The sequence below is a fragment of the Peromyscus eremicus genome, chromosome 4 (assembly GCF_949786415.1).
Source record: "Peromyscus eremicus chromosome 4, PerEre_H2_v1, whole genome shotgun sequence".
Lineage (NCBI taxonomy): Eukaryota > Metazoa > Chordata > Mammalia > Rodentia > Cricetidae > Peromyscus > Peromyscus eremicus.
In genome coordinates, this window is record NC_081419.1 from 84,274,313 (window position 1) to 84,298,350 (window position 24,038).

At 39.8% G+C, this 24,038-nt stretch overlaps 1 protein-coding gene across 1 annotated transcript in view; it reads left to right on the plus strand.

The window, feature by feature from the left end:
• Nucleotides 1-24,038, plus strand: part of Bdnf (brain derived neurotrophic factor) — a 29,833-nt gene continuing 5,795 nt past the window's right edge. Inside the window, 1 exon segment of the mRNA XM_059259475.1 lies at nt 1-318. Within this exon segment, the coding sequence (XP_059115458.1) occupies nt 1-318 (318 nt within the window).

The window sequence follows — 24,038 nt, forward strand, 5'->3', positions numbered from 1 at the left end:
ATGTCTGACCCCAGAGCCTGGCGCTGGCTGAGCTCCGGGTGCCCGCCGCTGCCGCCGCGCCAGGGCGCACCCGCTGCCTGGCAGTCGCACGGTCCCCGCCGCGCCGGGGACTCCCGGGCCTGGAGAAGGAGGCCGCCTGGGGCGACGCGCCACCTCCGCCTGGGGAAGCTTTGATGAGACCGGCTTCCACCCTCTGCCACCGCTGCTGTGGAGCAGACGGGAAAGCGCACGGGGCCCGGGACAGGGCGCAGGGGCCAAGAGCGTGACAACGATGTGACTCCGCTGCCGGGGACCCGAGAGCTTTGTGTGGACCCCGAGGTAGGCGACTGCGGGGCGTGGGGCTAAGCGCGGGAGCCGGCGGCGCGTGCGCCCGGGAAAGTTGGCTGGGGAGGGAGGGGGGGCCGATGAGAAGTTGTGGGACCGCAGAACTCCAGCTTCACCTTCGTCCTGTGACAGCAGAGGGGCGGGGTTGCTCTTGAGGAGCGTTCTCCCTGGAGCCCACGGCCCGGAGGGACAGCGGGACCCCGGGAATCCCTGCAGTGCGAGAGAAAAGGCCAAGGGGATAGGACGACTTGCGCCATGGGAGCTAAGCCTGCGTTCAGGGGATCCCCGAAGTCCTCCCGCAGACGAGGAAGGGTGGTGAGAGAGATGTAGGGCGCCAGCTGTCGGGGGGGCTCAGACGGAGGGCACCGGGTCAGGGCTGGGATGGGATCCCTCATCATCACCTAGACACTCTCCAAGCGGATTTGGACCTCGGTGGTGTGGGGTCCGGGAGTGGATCTTTGCGCCCTCTGCCCTCATGTCCTTTCCTGGGTATCACACAGGCTGTTCACTGTCACCTGCTCTCCAGGGAGCAATACCAAGGCTTACTTACAGGTCCAAGGCCAACGTAACTGGAAAAACTTGGGGCCATTCTTGCCGCTAGGGCCTGAAAGGATCCTCGGAACTCCCAGACAGCCTGCACCCGACCCTCTGCCCATCCTACGGGGCTCCCTTAGGGCATCCTCCCGCGGAAGTGAAAGTTTTGACTTTCGTCAGGAAATAGATTGGGTATCTACGGAGGATGAAACAACTAGTTTTGGTTTCTGGGGATGCTGAAGCAGGAAGAGGGATGGATGAGTGAGCTAAGGCTGGAAAGAAGTAGCTGAGGATGGGGGCTTGGAGTTTTGTGCTTGATGATGAGGGAGAAGGGGAAATTGCAGCCCAGGGGGTCTCTCCCCGGGCGGCTGGGGGTGGGTGAGCCACAGGCTGCGGGGGTGAACTGGTGTTTTAGTGAAAACAATTCGTGAGTTGGGGGTGGAGCCTGGACTAGGGAACTGGGTATGGGGACCCGGGTGGGGGGCGGGGGAGAGCAAGATATAGAGGGAGGATCCAGAAGAGGGAGAGGAGGGCCCGGAGAACTGCGCTAGAAAGGTAGAGGGTGCCCTCTGCCGGCCACAGTGCCAAGAGCAGCTGCTGGGGGCGGTCGGATGGGGGTGGGGAAGTTCTTAGGGGCAGTTTTGCTGATCTTTAGTGGGGTGTGAGCAAAAAACTTGTTGAATGGTGTTTCGGACAGCTTCCTGAGATGTGCGGCTCGGGCTGGGAATTTTGACTTGTTGAGCTTCTTTCCTTGAGTGGCTGGGGTGCTTTGACGATCCACCCTGGACGATGAGCTGTGGGACTTTCTGGATCTTACTTCAGGGTCCTCCCGGTATCCCGCAATATACTTCTAAGAGTCAACAACAGCCAACGAACTTTGTATTTCCCCTCACACGAATGCAGGATGTTCTTGGCTAGAAGCATATTTCTCCCTGTTTATTAAACCTTCTAGAAGTTGTATTTCAAAAGAAAGCGGTGTATAACTAGGAACGACCATTGTTATCTAATTGTATACAAAAGGTTAAATGAGTCCCCCTTCCCAACAATTGGATCAACTTACTGAGAATATATCCCTCTTTTAATTCTTCTCCGAAATCGATTTTTAATACATTAGTTATAAGGTCAAAAGCCATTTTGATCTTAGGATTGATTTTTGTTTTTTTGCATTATTTATTTATTTATTTACTTATTTATTTACGGGTTTGATTCCACTAAACATCCAGGCTCCTCTAAGCTTGCCACAGGCGACACTAATTTCAGGTCGGAGGTAGCTGACGTTAGAACAGGAGCGCTTCAAGCTGTTACACATAATAGACTTAATCCTTTGCACAGGGGCTGAAATAACACTAGGGAGTTTTTCAAATAATTACTGCAGTTCCCTGGTTTTGCATAAGGTTTGGAGTTTTTGTTTTGTTTTGTATTTTTCAAGTTTATCTCTGGAGGTAAGAAAAAGGAAACAGACACTTGTTGAAATGTAATCTTTACTGGAATTTGAAATATGGTAGTTACCATGATTGGAGTTCCAGAACCATAAAGTTGTTTTTGTTTTTCTTCTATGTTATTTTGTCAAATGGGACACATATTGGTAAACATTAATAGTAAATACTATGACACAGAATGCATGTTATATAGCAAACTGTTCTAAGTAATTTAAAATGTTCCTGTTTATGAGTGATTTAGGAAGAAAGGAATAATTTCCAGATAAACAAGACTGGTGTACATGACGTACACATATTGAAGCAATAGACCATTGCAGACACACTTAGACATAACATTTTTTTAAAGTAGAGTAACAGTAATTTTTCACATACTTTTAGAATCTCTCACAGCCCATTCAGAGCGAAGTTGGTAATTAGAAATCATGTTTATTTTAGGGTGCTACTTAAGGTCGTTTGAAAGGATTGTCACCCTGTATGTGTCTAGAAATGAAGGCATTTAGGAAATCTGTTTTAGGATGCCCTCCTGGAAGCATGTAACTTTTAATTGCAAACAAGAGGAACCTAGAAAGTGATCATTTGGCTAGAGTGCCGCCATCCTCACCTCACAACACGTTTCTGCTATGTAAGTTGGTTCCTTAAATCTCCTAAAGGTCCCAAGAGAGAAAGGAGCTGGGTTATTTCTAATTCACTTTGACTTGCTGGGAAGAAGAAATTATATTAAATGTAAAGGCAAATTTCTAAAATCCTAGCTCAAAGTCCTTGGATTTTCTGGGGGCAACATTAGAATGTAAGCTGTTCCCTGCTTCCTGAAATGTTTTGAGAGTCCCAACTTTTTAGTAGTTAAAATGTAAATGATTGATAATCTCATTTCTTCCAAATATAAATAGCTCTGGATTGTAGCTTGGCACAGAGAAAGGCTGAGCACGCCCACCTGATAGTATAGCAACCAGCTTGTTTTCATTCTTTCTTGCATTCATCTTCCGTAAAACCCCTCCCCCACCCCTCCCCCCACACAACTCTATGTCCCTATTCGTTGTAAAATGTAGCACAGCCAGCAGATTTGGGTTCCATAAGTTTATCTTCTAAGCATCAAGACGATCTAAGATGTATGCCTTGGAAGGAAAGGTCACACACAAGTAGTTCATTAAGAATTTAAGATGTAGGAATCTAGTCCTAGAGTAGACCAAAGAGCAGTTGTGGATTTCCTGAATGAAAACAGAACACAGAAAGGGGGCAACAGCCACACCACTGACTGTCTTTTATGAAAGGCACTCCTGCTGCAACAGTTGTATTGTTCTGATTTCATTCTAATGATTAAAACATAATTTTCAGCCCGTGTTTGTCTCCTTGTGGAGAAGGTTTCAGTTTATGTGAGGGGGCTCTTTGAGTCCCGTGAAAGTAAATATATCTCTTTAATAGGGTAATTGCTCACTTGTCTCAACTTGTTTTCAAACAATTGTTATGGAGCACTCCGTTTCCACTAATTGCAAAATTGCTGCTTAATTGAAGGACTCTCAGCCGCCTAGTGCAGCCATTCAGCCACTGGCAGGCTCTGTGATCTCAAGCTGTGAATTGCATTTTAAAGAGGAATCAGAAGAGAGTTTTGCAGATTTCGAAGTTGAAAATTCTGGCTGTTGTTCAATGGAAGCAGAAGCCATTTGAAGGATAATCACATTAAGTTGCATTATGATAAATTTTCTTTATTAGGATGGATAACATGCACAGATGGGAGTCAGAAGTGAATGAGCAGACGTACTGGTTACACTATGCCTCCATTTATTCTGTCTAGTATGGAGTAATGCTAAGCAATAAATGATGTTGGCAAATGAAATCCTTCTGTCACTAGCATGAGTGAGTTAGCCCTTGGAAACATTATTAAGGCTTTAGTACTTTTAAAGTTAGGGATGTGCGTTCTTAAAGTTCTTCTAATTTCCACTTAGGGCATGAGATTATCTAATCCTAAATAGTTTTATATTTCAATGAATCACTGGACTTCCATCACTCCATCACAAGAATACTGAAAACTTCGGAAAGTTATGGATCCAATTATTGGATGTATGGAGTCATTGTTGACAGATAAAAAAATAATGAAACTCAGTAGTTGCATTGATATTTGAAAATTGTGTAGGGGAACGGAATGCTGTCATGTATATTGTGATGATGATATATATGATATATACATATGTATCACGTGTCATATTATATACTTATATATCACATATTACAATATATATACATATATTCATATATATCGTATATACATATATACATATATACACAAACAGAGTGAGATTATTACAAGCAGTATGGCAACTTTGATTTATGTAACTACTCAAGCGCAAATGCGAACTATGAGACACACTGTTGGTGAGGCAAATCTTACCAAATATAGTGGCTAGCTATAAAGTAGCTCATTGCCCTGTGGTTTCATTTATAGATGGGCTGAAGTTCAAGGATGGGTTGCAGTAGATGAGTGAGGGGGCAGGGTACAGAATGGGAGAGTGACTGAGGGGAGTAACATAATTTACAAGCTTCAGTGGCAGGCATAATAAAGTAAAAGTTTATTTCTAAAGAGCCCAGAGAGTAATGAATGTTACATAGTTTTCCCCAAAGGTTCACTTGAAAGAACTTTTCATTGGTTGTCATGGTAGTAATGTCCTGCTTTTGAAAGCTTACAGAACCTTAGAGCTTTTAAATGTGCTTTCATCTTGGTTGCTTTGGTTTGGCTGGGATTTTATGATGACCTTCTGTGTTTTTTATATGCCTCTGCGTTTTTGGATGGAGGCGAGCAGGCAAAGGAGGATATCTTAATTTCAATATAACCAGGAAATACATAAAAAATTACATGATTTTTTTTTTTAAAAAATCACTGTGCTTCTGTTCAGATTGTTTTTTTTTTTTTAAAAAAAGCAGTCTGTTTTTTAATTGCAACTCGTCTATATGAAATCTGATAAGTATGTAATAGAAAGTCAGAAAAACATTCCAAATTAATTTAAGAAATTCATCCAACATTGAAGTCGTAGTGCCTACTAAAGCATTTCCCCAGCCTCATGAGGAAGTCAGCTTGTTGCCACACAAACTGCTTTCCAAGGCTCTACTGACTAGCTTTCCATGCTACCCTGTGCAGGCTTGGGAAGTGTGTGTGAAGGGGTGAGGAAGAAGAGAGGGAAAAGTAAGATTTATCATAACAGGTGACTTTTAAAGTAAACAACTCCGTACCTCAGCTTAAACGCTAAGTAGGTTTAAAAGTTTTAATATGCCAGTCAATGTAAAACTGGGTGCCAGGAATCAAGGGCTGGTCTCCCCCCACGGCCATTTACTTACCGTTTTCAAGTGTTTGTACCATAGCACTGAATACAAAGGTTTGGATTTTACCATTGCCAAAGGCAATTTATTCTACTTTCTGAGATAGAATAACACCAAATAAATGAAATATAAAGATCTTAAAGAATGTCTGTCTTTCATCTCTGATCTAATTTTAACTTTCATGATTTGAGAAGATTTAAGAATAAAATGGAGGGTAATAATTAGGGCAGGATTTTTAAACACCACTTCACCTACCACACACCCCTATCCTCAAAAGTAAGGAAAATAAAAGAAGTAGAAAGAAATGATAAAGATAACATCAACCTGGGAATAAATAGCATGGAAAAGTGATGAAAACAGGAATCAGTAATTATAAGTTGACTCCAACTTCTCCCCAGTTGTATAATAAACTTACGTTTAGTTAGTGTACCTCTGCATGATCCCACATCGGCATCCAGAACAGTATTAGACTAAGGAGGCACATTCATAAAAGCTGCTAAAGGAACAGATAGATTCATTAGCAGTTGCCCGAGATTCTGCATTTGTTGATGTTGTTGATGAAAGAACTTAATGGTTTCAGGGGAAAAAAAAAAGGTGTTTATTGTTTTGCTGGCAGGGAGAAAGAAACTGGAAGAAATATTTAATAATATTTATTTTTCCAGAGTACCTATTATAAAAATCATTTACTTAACTGAGCTCTAAAATTTTTATGCATAATTTACCTTACTCATGAAATTACATTCAGAATATTTGGCATGTTCAAGTTGATTGAGACAGAAACTACAAACTTACAGGTGAAATTGCTTTTAAGTCTTCAATTTTAGAGTGTGAGCGGAGAGGCTGGTTCCTGTGCGTTTCAGGGACTGAACACAGTACGTATTAAATGTGTGCCAGTGTCTGGTAAGAAAGAACAGACAAGCCGGGCGGTGGTGGCGCACGCCTTTAATCCCAGCACTCGGGAGGCAGAGCCAGGTGGATCTCTGTGAGTTCGAGGCCAGCCTGGGCTACCAAGTGAGTTCCAGGAAAGGCGCAAAGCTACACAGAGAAACCCTGTCTCCAAAAACAAAAACAAAAACAAAAAAAAAAAAAAAAAGAAAGAAAGAAAGAACAGACAGCATGGCAACCAGAGAAAGAAACTGTACCCTATGTGCTTTGTGTCATCCATGGGAGTAATCAGAAAACATTCTTATTCAGGAAAAGCAAGCAAGCAAGCACCCCCCTCTACTGCCACCCCCACCCCAAGAGAAAGATAGAGAGAAGCATGTGTGAAGATGAAGGGGACGCTCGTTTAGTAATGCTTTCGTCACCTGGCCATGAGTCTGATGACTCTTGGATTTGGAGCTTCTGCCTCAGCACTACATTTTCTGTGGACTCCTCTGCCTTTGAAACCTGAACCGGGGCCCAAACTGAGATAACTTTCTCTGTGTTTTCACATGTGCCCTTATGTGTTGGATGTGTTTTTAAACACGGACTACTTTCTCTTATATTACGTAGAATCTAATGGTGGAGAAATCTACAGTCATGATGCTGGAGGGAGATGCTTGGCAGAGTCCCAGGCCACATTCCTAGACCAAAGGCTCCAAGGTGTTCTCTCTTATGCAACACTGGGAAAGTACACCCAGCATGGAGTGTTGGCTGATGATGTGTCTGAAGGCACAGACGATACGCTTATCACATCAAAACATAAAGCCAACAGGCACTGCAGGCATTCTGCTGCTAGATAGAAGTTGGATCATTTACATTTGTTTAATGGGAAATACTGTGATTACTTGTGTATGTGTTGTGTATGTGTGAATTATATGTTTATGTATGTTCGTGTGTGGATGTATGTGCACATATTTCTGCGTAGACACCAGAGGAAAACTTTGGCTGTCATTCCTTCGTGATGTCATTTACCTTGTTATTTGAGACAGGGTGTCTCCTTGATCTGGAGCCCACCAAGTACATTAGGCTTGCTGGCCACTGAACCCCAGTCACACCTCAGTCTTCGCTGCCCCCGTGCTAGAATCACAAATACATGCCATTGCACTTTTTGTGTAGGGTGTGGGTATAGAACTTTGGCCCTTGTGATTTTTGAGGCAAGTGCTTTACAACTGAGCTATTGCCCCAGCCCTTGTGGAATTTTTAAAAATTCAGCAGAACAAAATAGGGAGCTAGGGATGTGGACTTGGAGGCTGACTTATCAACAGATGACAGGAAGGGAAAACTTGGGTGTTTTAAGTCATTGCAGATTCAGTGTAAGCCCATGGTATAACAGGAACTGTTTATGGAAATACTGCAAGTTTGGGCCAGGCTTATAAGAAGTATAATGCACAAATGAAGAAACAAATCATTTCTTTACTTAATTTTGAAGTCAGAAGGTGATTTTGCCCAAATATCCAGTGGTATTAACATGTATGTTATGTTCCTGGGCCATGCCTTTATAATCACTTAAGTACAGCACTTTTGGCATCACCAACTCAGAAATAGTTAACTTCCTAACATGCGAGGAAGCAAATTTTCACATAATTGTTTTGTGAATCTCAAAAAGAAGAAAGAAAGAAGAGGTGGGGTACCCATAGGATTAGTAAATGACAAATGGACTATAGTACCAAACTTCTATGTAGTATCAAAACTATTGTCTAGTGGTAGAAGTTACTTCTTAGTCTGCTCTTTGAAACAAAATTGGAAAGACAAACATATGTCTATTAGCCTCTAAGTTCACATTGTAAAACCTAGAAAGCATAATATTGTACCATACACCATTTTTTATTAATAAAACCACACACAGAGCACATATGTGTATGTGCATACATGCATGTGTGCCTGTGTGTGTAAAATAAGCAACTCTGGTCTAGATAGAGAACAGGCAAGCAGCATGCTATCTTTGCCCCTCAATCTCAACTACACCTCTCCTAGAGATCCCTTGACACTCCACTCCATAAAACTTCCTCAGTAAGCAAATTGCTCTCAATCAGAAGTCAGTAGGTAGAGGTCCATAGCAGAGTAATACTGGAATAATGCTTGTTTCTTGTGAAGGCATAAGTCCTCTAACATGTTTCTGTGCCAATTTTTTGTGTTGAGACTTGCTTCTGCCTCCCAGTTCAGAGTATTCTGAAAACAGTAACTAGAAAGGTAGATTTCCTTTTAAAAAAATGTGCAAAGATTTCCATGGTAGAACTTTGGAAATCATAGTTTATAATGGAAGAAAAGCAACAACTAAGCATTTATTCATCACTAAAATGTATAATTAGCATTAATATTTGCTTCAAAATGTTCTCCTTGAATTTACTGAATATTTCATTTTCTTCGCCTTTCCTTTTTTCTACTACAGATTAAACCCAGAGTCTTGCGCACACTAAGTAAATGTCCCCACTGGGTTACACATCTAGCCTACCTCATTCTTTATGGTCTTCATGTTCATGGTAATGATTTTCTTATAGTACAATAGTATTGTAAACAAAAACAAAGGGGGGATAGATACAGGAATTGGGGCACATATTTCATAAAGCTGAAGGTCAGAGTAGGTGAACTATTGGAGGTGTAAGTAAATTAGAACATAAAGAGCACAGATTCCCAAACCAAGTGATTATCATAAATGCCTTGTAAACTCTTAAGAATACAGATGTGAGGTCCTAGAATCTAAGACTGAGCCTGGGTATGTGCTGTGTTTAGCAGTTTGCACAGTTGTCTCATCCATACAAAAACGTTTGAGATCTCCTGAACTAGAAGTCACATAAACCTAATAGCCTACGAGTTATAGGGACTAGTCATTTACTTCATTGCCCAAATACCTAGATTAGAACATGACTAGAAGAGATTGCAGGCTTCCAAATAACCAGATGTTCAGAGACTCTGAATGGTAGGCCTATTAAATGTTGTTCTGACTTGGAAGGAATTTCCTATCAGAGACTTCCAAAGAAGAGCAAAAGACCAAAGTCCATATTCCTCAACCCAAGGATGGAGTTCATCTAACATCTACCAAGTCTGTGATCCCAGACAGTCACTTACTCTGTGCCTCAAACTCCTGACAGGGTAGTGGGGGATTAAATGTGTTAATATGTGTAAAGTTTAGACCAGCACTTGCCATTACCACTGAGCTATATTCTTATCACTTCTCAACTCCAGAAGAATATGTTTTAATACCTTATCATCAAAACAGCGAATGCCTCCCTAGCACACTTCACTCCTAAATGAGCTTTAACAAAAAGGACAAGATCAGAAATCTCCTACAATTCTCTGAGTCTATTGTTCACTTATTACTTTCTCCTCACACAATTATACCAATTCTTCAAGACCCAGCAGGAATTCTGTTTCCACTAAAAAGACTCCTGTCCATGATAAGCCTGCCCTATATGAGTTGTTTTCTGCATCTCCGAGCATAGTGATTAATTGTATAACCATTAAATCATTGTTGTGTATCGTGTCTCTGTCAGATTAGATGTTAGGAGCTTTGGAGACGATACTCTAGTCTGAAAAGATGATTTAGGGCATCTAAGGGCAGTTCATTTTCTTCACTCACAGAAAGATTTCTGAAATAGAACTTGTATGAGGTAGCCCATGCCTGGTACCTTTCCTGAGTCTAATGATTAAATTTGATTCCAACATACCTCTTATTTGCTCTTTGATCTTTGAGAAAGTTGTGTAAGTTCTGAGGTCTACAAGCATGTTTAGGGAAATCATTTCCCCATTCTATGTTGCTCAAGAGGCCTTGCTTCAAAAGAGCACTGTCTGAGAAAGATTGCTCCTGCCATCATCATCACTTTGGTTCATACGACTGGTGGGTCCCACTGTATCTGTCTTCCAAGTTGGGTGGTGTGTGCGGTTCCCTCATTTCATTAGCGGGAGATCCCCAAGTATGTTGTACAAGTTAGCCAGCTTAAATATAGCTGGAAGCAGAATTAGACCTTGCTGGAACCAGGAACCAGGAACATCACACAAAGGCCCTGACTAGTCAAAATAGAAGGGAGGGCTCTACTCGCTTTTACTGGGTTCTAAGTAGCTGGTTTCCTGTCCCAGCATCTGGGTGTTGGTGCGGTGTGAGAGCACTGCTAGTGAACCCCAGGCTACAGCACCAACATGTGGCTACTTCCAGCCTCTCGGAATGTTTCACTCCGGGAAGGTGAGGAAAGCAGCGCTTCGATTTCCTTGATTAGTTTAACATTGTGGGGCCTATTTGACCATCCGTTTCACGGTAAATCTGCTTTCCAGATGACTGTACATATGGAGATGAGAAGGGTTTTTTTGGAGGAGAGGTGCCTTTTTAAAGAATGGTTTTTCATTCAGTCTCTAATTCTGGGTAAATGGTCCTCTGGGGAACATTTTCAGAAATGTTTGAAGTTTCCATCTGATTTTGGAAGTAAGTTGGCAGCCACCTGTGTGAAGCAGGCACTTACTTGCTCCAATAAGGATAGAGTAAGGGCCATCCTACTGGGTCTTACATTCAACCTAAGTCTCATGTTTATATTCACATCTGCGTCCTCAGAGTTTCTTCTACAGCTGCCTGCCCCACTTCCCCTGCTAGACGTTACAGAATGCAAAACGCCGAGGATAACCACACACGGAGCCCTTTAACTACACGCCTTTCTCTTCAAGTCGCTCTCTGTCAGCTTGTTCTTGTTTTGTGTTCGTATTCTTATTCTTTCTTTGGGGAGCTCACTTTCTTCTTCACTATTTCAGTGTCTTGGATACTTTGGGAAACAGGTTATATCCCCTCCTCTGTTTGCTTGTGGCTGCCTCTCAGTCTTGTGCTGTGTGTCCCAACAGTTGTCACAGATCCCTTGCCCGTATACCAGTTCCTTTTCAAAGGTGCACTGAACCCAGAAGGGTTAGTATTCTGACTCTTGTGTGTCACAGAGGTGAGGCACGGGTCCTTAAGTTTGTCCACCTATGCGTTTGTTCAACTCTCTGGTAAGAAAAAAAAAAAAAGGTCAAATGGCTACTTAATGGGGTTAGTGTTATATGACGTGCAAGGGAAAGGATCCGAACTCATGTCTTTAGTTCCCAGGCTCCAGCCCTGCCCTTCTGCTCATTTCTTCCAGGGAAATGTACCGAAAGATGAAATAGAAAACTCAGTCTTCTGGGGACCACACAAAAGCAGTGGGGATATGGGTCTTAAAAAATGAAACCCCTGGGTTAAATATTTTAAAAACTTTCTTATTTAATGAGTTAATTGATTATTTAGTAATTTTTTTTTGAGGCAGAGCCCTATGTAGCTTAGGCTGGATTTGAACTCACCGTGTAGCTCAGGATAACCTTGAATTCCTTGAACTTCCTGCCTCTGCCTCCCATGTACGAAGATTACCAGCATGTACCATCTAGGCCTAGGGTTAATTAAAAATTTATACTTAATTTATTTACATTATTCAAATACCAAAATAGTATTAAAAAGAATTTTATACCAAGAAGTCTGCCTCCACTTGCACCTACCCTCCACACAACACCTACAATTGACTTTAGTATAGAATTATTTGTTTTGAAACCATTATTGTTTGTTTTATAGAAATATAAGTAAGTATGGCTCTCATTATCCCCCCATCTCTAAAGGAAAGGTGACGTATTGTTCTGCACATTGTTTTTGGTCACTTAGCACTATATTTCAGAGACCTTTCCATTCCAGCTTATGGGGGACAGAGCATGTTCTTCATAGCTGCCTAATTTTGACTTTAAGTAGTTACTGTGGTTCTATTTTCCCATAGTTGAAAGCAGAACTTCTTCTGTTATACATCTTGTTGTAATTGATAACCATGTATGTCATATATTTGCATACACGTGCATGTATATATATGTGTATTTGTACCTGTGCACCTGTCTCTACATTTGTTCTTGGGAGTGGAACGGCTGTATTGTAGTGAAGTTCGCTTACAGTTTTGATAGTGATTCCCTAAACTTTCCTAGCCCAGGATGCAACAGTTCGTACTCCCACTGACAGTGTATGAGGACACCCATCTCCCCATAGAGTCACCTCCGGTGTGCTGGGGTCAGATGAGAAACAGAAATTTCCAAGGGAATACTCAGTCTTTTCTTTTGCCCCTGATTTTCAGTGAGACTGTGACACAGTGTGCATAATGTCTCACTGTGGCCATGGGCTTATGACAACTCCAGTGCCACACACAGAAGGGGCCCAAGTTGCCGCTTGCAGAGTTCCCTGTAATGGAAAGTTAGGCGTACATTCATTATTCACCTGACTAGCAAGATTGGCTCTAAAGAGCTCAAGTGATTATTGGAACAAAAAAGAAAATTTTTCCACCGTGGTGTTTTATATCCCAGGCTTCCAATCCAATGCTCCCTTTTCTGTTACCAGCCTCATTTCTAGGACTGACTTCAAGATAGACACCTCAAGGCACAGAGAAGTCTTGCTATGAGTATTCATACCCAAGGAATGCTCTTTTGAGGAATGATTCTGTGCTTCCCCCAAAGTTTGTAATTAAATAATTAGCACCTTATATGATAAATTAAAATTCCAGAGCACATAAACACGGAACTGTGGTTCACTGTCAGTACACTTTGTCCTCGGCGTTGCCAGGCAGCCTCCTGCAGTATGCAAATAGGGAATCATGTGAAAGCAGCATGATTTATGACCTAGATAACATCTCCACGTTGTGAATGGCATGGATTCCAGGTCATCCTCCCATAACTCTTAGCATTCTTATGGGACTGATTCTTAGTCTCATTTTTCTCTGACGATGCCTTATTTAGAAAAAAGAAATTCTGTCATTCCCACTGCCTAGGAGAATGTGGCAAATGGAGCATGGCAGAGTGGTTATCCAATCCAAATAGGCATTCTTGTATCTATTTTCATATTTGTTTGCTTGCTCATGAAAAAGGGTCTCACTCTAGCCCTGGCTGGCCTAGAACTCACTATGTAACCCAGACTGACTTTGAACTTGGAGCAATCCTTCTGCCTCTGCCTCCTCACTGCTTGGGTTGCAGGTGAGCCAACATGCCTGGCCAAACAAGGTTTTCTAAAGTAGAGTTTTGACAGGGCCATGTTAAAATCACTTTCTTCCCCTCTACAGAACAGTTGAACTTGGAGAGTTGCACTGATGAGTGTATTTGGTCTTCACAAGGGACCATTCATGGGTGTGTAAATAGACTTCCAAAAGCTAGCTGATGCACAGTGACAAAGACACACTTGACTTTGTTAATGATACTTGCAAAAGCTTTCACAACAGGCATTTCCAGTTCTGTTCTCAGGCTCCTTGATGCTGCTTCTCTCAAAGTGTCCTCTCTCCCAAGGGCTGATGATGGTCAGAAGCAGGATGTTCTATTTGTCAACTAACTCAACACATGAATTAAGAATGCTAGTTCCCCCACATCCCAGTCCTAAGAGTGCTGCATGCTCCAGGCTGGACCATTTCTTCTGCCATCTTTGTGGTTTTCACTCCTTCTTGAGAATACATTGGAGACTGTCCTGCCATAATTTTCTTTCTGCAAATATCTTAGCCCCTAAGGTACAGTCTTAAAAAGTAGGACAAAGGTCACAAATAAAGTGCCATACAGCATTAGACATTCAGACATGGGAAGTATTAAGTTAAGGTGTTACAAAGATGTTATGTCACAGGTATATGTTTAAAAGGCACTTAACATTTGGGTCTTGATTGAAATCATTCTTACTCCAGCAGAGTTGGCAGAGAAGCATCTGGTAGCAGTGTTAGTGGTCTATAAAGTACATAGTTATGTTCCAATGTCCAAAGAATTCCCAGGGAAAAAATGTCTGACACCTCTAATGAATTACCTTCGTGCATAACTTTGACACTCTGGAGTTATGTATGCATCGCATGATTGGTACCTTAAGGGAATAACCTCATGTTAGGGACAGGCTGTAACAAAGAAACTTTAGGGTTGTATTCAAGCCCCATGAAGTTAGACTTTAAACACACAGTATATGAGAAACTCTCATATAGGATTCTGCTGAAGTAAATAAAGAACCTGGAATATAGAGACTACAGAATGTCTTCACCATCTAGGCTTTCAAAATCAAAGACACCATATCCACAACTGGATCTATACAGAAAAGCCAAACAAACAGTTGTAAATTGATTTGATTATATGGCTAATAGTCAATGAGAGTTAACTGTTCAGTGGTCATTTTTAATACAAAAGCAGCTTAGTAATACTTAGTATTTATACAGCTGCCCAGAGCATCTTCTAAAATTCATTCTCCACCTACATGACTGCTACAAACAATGGCTTTTATTTAGAGGGTATAGGTAGAAATATAGTCCCCATCCCATTACTTAGATGAAATATATTGTTGTGAGTTTTCATGCCACCTCTACAAATTTATATTTAGTGAAAAGAGGGAGGGCTGGAAATCTCACTGCCCTGCTACTCATGGCACTGCAGGTTTGAATATTCCCACACCAGTGCTTAAGTAATGGTGGTATTTTTTGACCAGCCACATAGATAGATTCTCATCTGAGATGCTACTATTTTCATTATATTTTTTAGTAGTTCAGAACACAGTCAGTATCCTGAATATGGTGGATCATTATGCACAGTGCACAGAAACTTCCTTACAGTAACACTTAGAAGAACTGAGAGCTGGAGTAAGACAGTGGGCAGGGAAACATATTTTATTTTTCCTCCTACATTAAGCTGCAAATAATGAGCACTTTCCTGTGCATTGCAGTAAGCAATTAAAAGAAATTATAGAGTTGGATGCAAGCATAACCCGAAGGACAACTGGATGTGTGGAACCACCAGTTTTCTCCATGTGCCCAGGCTAATCCTCGTTAAGACTCAGAACAGTGAGTTTCTACAGAATGGGTTGCATGTCCATACATGTTTTGGCATCTACCCACACACTTTTGTATGGTATGACTGTGCATCCCAGGAGAAAGGCTGTGGTGTGTGCCTCTGTGCCTCAGTGGAGTAGAACACACTAATTGCTGAAAATGGTGTCATAAAGGTGAGCAAAAAGAACTAGTAACCTTCTCTTGCTAATTTTGTCTTTCCCCCAGGATACTGTGATAGTAATTTGAAAAGGAATGTTGTTCTTCTGTTGCCAGGGCAACTTATCTTCCCAGTTTCTTCCTCCACATATTTTTTTTACCTCACTTTTTTAAGTTTGGCGTTCTATGTTTTCAGAAGATAGGGTCAAATTGAGAGTGGTCCTTTGTTTAGACAAAACGTAGCCATCTTCCTGAAGTGATGATATTAAATCTACAAGCTTGGTCCTAAGACGGGTTTACAGGTTGATATTATATACATATTCTTTCTGTAGTGGAAATTGTGCTGATAGCCACAGGAATATGTTGGCTATGGAAAATTTCAGGAGGATCATCTGTAGAAAAGTTGGCAAGTACATGTCTTTACCATGCTCCAGGCTCCATTAGGTGTATGTGGCTGTGGGGCTGTGGGGCTGTGGGGCTGTGGTCTCTGCTGAGAAGTTGGCTTTCAGCAGTAAGAATCCTGATAGCATATAATGGCAGGAACACAGGGGTGTTCAACAGTACTCTATAGATAGAATTTGATTAAATCAGCTAATTGTATAAAAGAGATTGAAATAAGACAGACTGCTTTCATTCTCTTTTTCTCTGTCTCTGGATTTGAATCATGATGGTCCTGGAATGTTTCCAATCAACACATAATGGCAAACAACACTGCTTAAAGGGATTCCCTTTATTCTCAGAGCTAAGAGTTACCACATGCTCTCCCCTTAGGGACAAAGAATGCAACTTTGTCCATCTTGCATTCTGCTTTTGGTGCCATACACACTTATCTTGGAGGCAAAGGGACGGTGCCATGCTTTGCTTTCACATTATTCTCTGCCTGTAGGTGTGCCTGTGTATGACCTGGAGAAGGCAGTCCTTTAGCATGTTGACATTTGTGGCTTTCAACCCCCTATTCAAGGTAGAACTCAACAATATCTGAGACATCACCTGAGAAAGTAAGACTCCATATCACATCAGTCCCACAAGTTTGCACATGGTTTGCCACACTGGCAGGATTCCCAGTGCGTGGCATTTATATATGGACGGGTGAAACTGGTGAGTTCTTGGTGTTTGGAATCTAGCAGTCCTCACAATGTTTTGTCAAGAGTTCAACAGTGGACTAGACTCCAGTTCTACTTTAAAAAATTGTTTTGACAACTCCCTCATATTTTTGTTCAATTCCAAAAATTTTAAGCATTTCTTTCATTTTTTAACTTTTCAAAATCCATTTAAGGCACTTGTCTTGAATCAACTGATATTTCAAATATTAGATGCTTAGTGAGAAATTGTGCTACCTACTGGGCATTTGTTGTAGTGATAGACTAAAGTTGGAGGAATGATTCTGGTCCTTGATACTATGTATATTATGTTTTTTTTGCCAGCACTGTTCCATTTAGTGAGGCTTAATCGTATTTTGAATTTCACAGTACGTGAAATGTCCACATGGTAGGAAAGAGCTGGAGATCTGTTGGTTTCAGAACTAACTCTAAAAATAAGAAATCTGCCTGAGGGGGTGAGTGCTCTCTGCCTCTGCCTCTCCTTTACCACTTTAGAACACAAAGGACCAGAGACATCTGGCTGAAAGCAACTTGACATCTGGCTGAGTGCTTGGAAATCTACTCTCAGATCTAGTTAGTCATGTCATCTCTAGCATGGTTCTCATTGAGTGGGTGATATCAGACTGTGTGAAGTGATTAGGAGAGCTAAATATGTTTGCATCTGCCTCATAGCACTTGGGAAAAATTAGTGATTGAATAGCAGTCCAGATTTATATCAGTGGTACCCTATAAATGCTCATTTAAGCATTCTCATTTATAGGTACCCCATATATCTCATGCCACACCTCTAGCATAGACAGAGTAGAAAAGCCAGTTAGCAAAAAAGAGAGCCAGGGTTTTACTTAGTACCATTACAAAAGCAACAATACTTTCCCATGTAATGAGCGATGAGTGTGGTACCAAAGAAGAAACATGGCCAATAACCCCATGGCCTACTAAGAAAGTACCATAGTGCTCAATTTGACGTTGCCCATTTCCTTCCTTATCTTCCTCAGCTACCTTTCTCGGTATTATTTGGTCTATTATATCTCAGCTTTGATGAGTTTTTGTATCTACTTCAAATATCTGAATCTAGTTGAAATACAGGCTGTGACAGTGGGTAGGATAAATGGGATGAGAGAGGGGAAGCCAAGATGCTGCATTTCTTATGAGCTCTTTGATGGTATCAATGCAGCTTGGTCATTGATCACACTTTGAAAAAGAAGTAAGGGCTCATTAGTTGGAGTACATTGGATTTTATCCCATACCTGCATTTCCTAAAACTCTAATATCAGGTCCCACAAATTTCTTATTTTGTTGCAGTATTTTTCTTAACAAGTTTGTATTAATTCTATGTTATTGTTTGAATGTACAATGTGTGTGCATGCCTTTACAAATATGTATGTGAATGAGCATACATGTACACCACACTGTGCATGTGGAGTTCATATGCCTCAAATGTTGGTCCTCACCTTCTACCTTATTTTTGATGAGGTCTTATCATTGCTGCATATACCAAGCTAACAAGTTCAAATGCTTCTGGGGGTGTGCCTGTCTCTGCCTTTCATCTCCCCATAGGAGATACTGAAATTGCTAATGCTCACACAGTGCATCTTGCTTTTACATGGGTTTTGAAAACTTAAACTCAGATCCTCCAGTTTATTCAACAGTTGTTTTATTCACTGATCAATCTTTTACTGACAATTTTGAATTGCATTAATAAGCAATTTATAAATGTTCATTGAAAATGTTACCTGATATTTGAGACTTCAGGATGCAAAAAGTTAATTTCAGCCTTGACATTTTTCTATAAATTCAACTACATATTTAAATACAATTTTTCTATAAATTCAACTACATATTTAACTACATATTTAAATGCAAGTTCACTTGCACCAGTGTGATGCTGAAGTTATTTTCACACCCCTGTTCAACATTTCAAAGGTATTATCCCCTTCCATAAAAATCCCATCTATGGGGCTGTAGAGATGGCTCAGCAGTTAAAAGCACTAAATACTCTTCCAGAGAGTTAGGGTTCAATTCTCAGCCCCTAAATGGTGCCTCACAATCTTGAAACTTCCCAGTTCCAAGGGAATTGGGTGCCCTGTTCTGACCTCCGTGGGTACAAGGCATTTATGCAGGCAAACACCCATACATATAACAAAATAATTAAAAAAAATAATGTCCATGATTCCATAGTAATTGATGAATGTCTGTCATTAAATATGATGCTCATATGATAAGGTTATATGTCGTGCATTACAGAGTGAGTTGATAAAACTTAATGATACTAATTGAAATATTAATAGTATTTATCTGCCACATATGAAAATTTGGTAAATAACACATTGATAAATCTTACTTTGGTGAATGGTAACAAATCTCGCCTGGAATTCTGAAAAAAATAGAATCCTAATTTTAAAAGATTTTACTTTTTGACTGTCAGCTGCCAGTTGGGCCTTTTAACTAAAAATAGCTGTTCTAAAGGATATTTAGAAATGCATATTTGATAAGCAAGTGAATTAGGAATGCTTGGTGCTAAGGATTGTTTGTTAGAGTCATGTGCTGTTTAGGCAAAAGAGAAGGGCAGGTATGAACAGGATTGGTATCTCTAGGGGGGCTCTGGCATTCAGAAACATCCATTGGTTATGAGGAACATTATGCTGCCCAAGGCAGTGTTAATGGCAGCACTTAGGACCTCTGGAAGGGTGGCAGCTGTGCCCTAGGTTAGGATGTCAGGGGAGAAAATTCTCTGCCCAGATCTATTCTTTGTATAAGATAATTTTTTATTCCTTCTTTCCAAATTCAAGTCATCATTTCAGCTGATGTTTGGTACTTTAACCAGACCTACTCCCAAATACTGTGTCAATAGCACCAACATAAAGAGAATTGGGTCATTCATTATCTAGAGAATCTAGTTGATATAGTGTACTATACAACTTTCTCTGGGTAATTCCAGGGAGAATGCTCAGTCTCTGTCCTTAGTAGATGGTCTAGTTTTTCTCCAAAAGAAAGGTAAGTCTTCTGCCAATAGAAAACCATTGTTTGTTTGTTTATGTTAGGGGAGGGGAGTAGATGATGGTAATAGAAGACTGGCATTCTATCAAAGATGCATGTAAATTATCTGTCAAATCAATGATTTAGTACAATATACATTTTTTTCTCATGGTATTTACCTGTATTTTTTTTACTACAGGAATATACTAAAACTAGTCAAATTCTTCAGTTCTTATATTATCATTAAATAAAGTTTGTGTCATTCAATGCCATGGAAAAGCCAGGGGGTTAGAGTACTCTGATATGAAAGACTATGTTTTATAGAAAGTTGTATTAGGGTTTTCAGCAAGACAGAACCAATGTAGCTATAGATAGATGTCTAAACACAGGTGACTTACAGAAGTTGGCACATATGATTGTGATGAAAAAGGCCCGTGAGGGATTGTTTGCAAGCTGTAGAACCTGTTGTTCTGTAACATGGCTTGGTCCAAGTCTGAAGGTCTGAGAGTCTGAGGATCCAACTACAAGTCCAAAGAGCTGCTAGTTCTGATGTCTAATGTTAGAACTTGTGTCTATGCGACAATGAACCTTGGAAAAGAAGAGTGTGAAACAATTATTAGAAAAAAAATCCAATCACTTTCTCCTCTTGTACTGTCTAGGCACCAGTCAATGATATGGATTGTGTCCACCCACAATTGAGAACAGACTTTTCCATTCAGTCCACCAATGTATCTGACAATCTCCTTCGGAAATACAGCCACATCTCAAAACAATATTCCTTCATCTAGTCAAATTAACACCTAAATTTAACCTTCACTCATGGATAGCTGAATATCTTAAGACACAAATGGTTTAAAAATTATATTATAGAGGTATTTCTAAAAGATTTGAAACATCTGCATTATCTGATATTATTTTCAAAATTATTTATTAGCTTCAACCAAATGGACAGCCAGCTAAATAGGTAACTATCTGTAGGGTTGTTTTTTTGTTTTGTTTTGTTTTGGTTTTTTTACATTTTTACACTACATATTTTTCCATTTTAATTATGAATTTCAACTTTGATTATTTTCTTTGAGGAATGTGTTGGTGTCTTTAGTGTTGTCTTATTTTTTGTTTTTTGATTCTTGGCTTAGCAATACATGAGAAAATAACACAGAAATGACGTAGATGGATGAAACAAACTAGTACCTTTAGTGTAAGGCCAATCTTCTTTTGGAATCTAGGTTCTGACCTCGTTCTACCAAGGGAACCACACTGAGTGGATGAGTTGATTAAAAACTCTGCTCCTTTTACCTCCAGCACAAAATGGGGATAATTATAGTTACCTGCACCTCTTGGGTCCTATGAGTCTTAATTACTTAATATTTGCAAAGCACTCAGAGAGCTTTGAATTAAAAGTGCTGAGCCATAGAACCAAAGTTCAGTACAATTATAATTGGAATGAAAGTTTGTAGTTTTTCCTTATCTCCATCTCTTTATGTCCCGTTCTTTTGCCAACCCAGACATTACTGATAGTTGCTACTTAACTTTGCCTACTTCTGTAACCACTTTCCTTTTTGAAACATGTTTCAGTAAATAGATTGATCCAGATCCATAATTCTACATGTAAACAACTACTTAGTATTTATTTTTAAAGCTCACTATTCAAAAATAATGCAATTCTTGAACTCATTATTTCTTCTAATCTGCCACTTTTTGAAGTCTTGTGTGGGCAGTGTTAAACAGCCCCCTCTGCTCAGAATTAAGTGCCCATAAAATAGCATCCAATCTGTTTATCATCATCCCTAGGACGTTATGAAGTTGGTCAATTGTTTGGTCTTGATTCCTTACTATTTCCAATCCAGAGCTCTTCTCTTCATATTCTAATTCCATTCTTTCTCACCTCTAACCCATTCATCAAGCAATCATCATCTCCTAGTGTCTTATTTGGAGATCTCTGAATCCTTTGAAATCTTTACAAAGTATTTCTTCATTTCTTATTTAGAAATAACATCTTTCTCCTTCTAGAATTTCATCTACTCCTTCCGTGGATCATTTGTCTTTTTTTTTTTAAATTACACATTGGTCTTACTTCCTTGCTAGACTATGGAACTAGAAGATAGATCCCTTGTCTTATAATTGAGCAAACAGAAGTAAGATTGATATATGGATTCGGAGAAGTCAGTTGTGAGTTAAATATCTTAATGTTATTTTGCAAATTTTTTATTAATGTGGTTTTAATAGGTTTGTATCCTGTATGACAGAATTAAATATTAACCAATCTTTTTTTAAACATTATCATTATGGGACTGTCTAAAATGAGACACCCTATCATAAACTGTATTTTCTTTGGCTATATGCTTACATACAAAAAACAAAAAGATTAGGAGCAGTTAAAGCTTTTATGGTCCCCTCATCCCCAATTTTCTGATTTTCCTGTATGGTTATTTGGTTCCTTTTCTCAATTTTGGCCATGAAAATTTAGTTCTAATATGACTAACTTAAGGGAAGAGAAAAGACTATATCATCTCACACTTCAGAGGTCTCACTCCATGGTCATCTGGCCCCACTGCTTCTTGGCCTTTATAAGGCAGGACATCATGTAGGCCCTACCTCCTATGGCTTCTACCTTTCCCCATTGACCATTTAATTATTAATCCATCAATGAATATACCGTTGATGAGATCAGAGCCCTCATCATCTATTCACTATCTAAAAGTGAACCTCTAAGCATAGCTGCAGTGAGGACCAACTCTTGAATTCACAAGAAGATCTGAATCGTGACAAAAACTAAAAACAGTTCTAGTAGTATCTTTTTGATGCTGGCTTTAGAAAGTTGGCCTCTGTGATACATATAACTGTAGAATTTGGTGCCCAAGTTTTATAAGCTCCCTCTTTGTCATAGCCTTTCTCTTCCCTGTGATTAATATTCTAAAACTGGCATTGTGTTCTGGTAGTAAGAGCTTGGGTGAGGAGACAGTGATCTATTAGCTTTATGACATTTGACAGAGTACTTCTATGAAGTGTAATTGCTGTACCTGTGTGATCATGATATTAACTGTCCTCTCTCTGTGATAATCCAGTTTGATGAAGATTATGAATGTTCTGTGATCTTTTATACAACACAGTTATTATAGTACTGCAGTAGAGGAGCAAGCTATCATGCATATTCTTCTGGTCAGATGTTTAGGTCTTGTGAGTCATGCTTCTAACTAAACTTTCCTTTTACCTTGGTGATATTTTTTAATGTGGCATATACTATATTAACTTTACTGAGATGAGGCTAAGAAAGTCTTCCTAGAACTTTATAGGTATGGTAAAGTTGATTGTTGTTAAGCCTTTGAAAAAGGTATCAATGAATTCATTAAATATAACCAGACATAGACTAATCATCTACTTAGCAGCACTGCACAGCCCCTTTATCTTTGGATGATGAGATTTATCTCGAGTTGTATTGGATTTTGTTGCCATCAGAGAAAAGGTTGAAAGGAGGAAAGATTTACTAGAGGTTTCAACCAATGGCAAGCATGGAGGGGGTGGACATGGTGAAAGAAATGGCTGGCATGGAGGGGATGGGCATAGTGGAGGGAAGCTTTTTGCCTGTGACAGCCAGAGAACAAAGAGAAAGGAGCCAGGGACAAAGTATGCTTCTCCAGTGTGCCCACTGACTGCTTTCTGTACTAAGACCCTACTTCCTAAAGTCCCCATCACTTCCCAAAATAGCACCAGCTGAGGACTGAGTCTTAAACATAAGAGTCTGTGTGGAGCATTTCATATTCAAAGCACAACAGGAACCCTTATTAGTCTTTTATGACTTACTAATATAGTGTATAAAATTACTCACTGAAGAATTTACAAGAATATGAAAAAGAAAGCCAGAAGATAAAAATTCCAAATTTTGCTATCATTGTTATTGCTATTAGCACTGACTACTACCCAAACCTCCCACTCACTGATCCACTGGAAACAGCTGTATGTAGCACAGTGTGTTTTTTGCTTTTTAATCACTCAATGTTTTGCTCCATTAAAATTCAATAATTTTTTCATGAATGATAAATTTTTTCAGCTGTTGATATTGATAAATATCAACCTAAGAGTTTAACATTTTTGATTATATACATATATTATATACTAAAATTTATCAAGAATTTAACTAAAGCTTTCAATGCATTCAAATTATGTCTTATTGTGAAAAAATGACATCAGAACCCTTCTTTCTCTTGGCTTAATAAATGAGTGTTTATAGATTATTACTTTTAATTTTTCTATGTGAGCATTGTGAGAGATATGACATGATCCCTTTCCTCAGAGAACTTATTTTCTTATAAAAGACTGGCCATAACTAGTAAGTACTGTCAATGACAGATATGGGGGACATGAAGTACCAAATACAGTAATAATGTAGAATTAAAGAGAAGAAAGAAGACAGCGTGTGCTGGAGTAATAGAGAAGGTGGCAGGTTTTTAATGGCAAATTTTTTATTTATTTATTTATTTATTTAT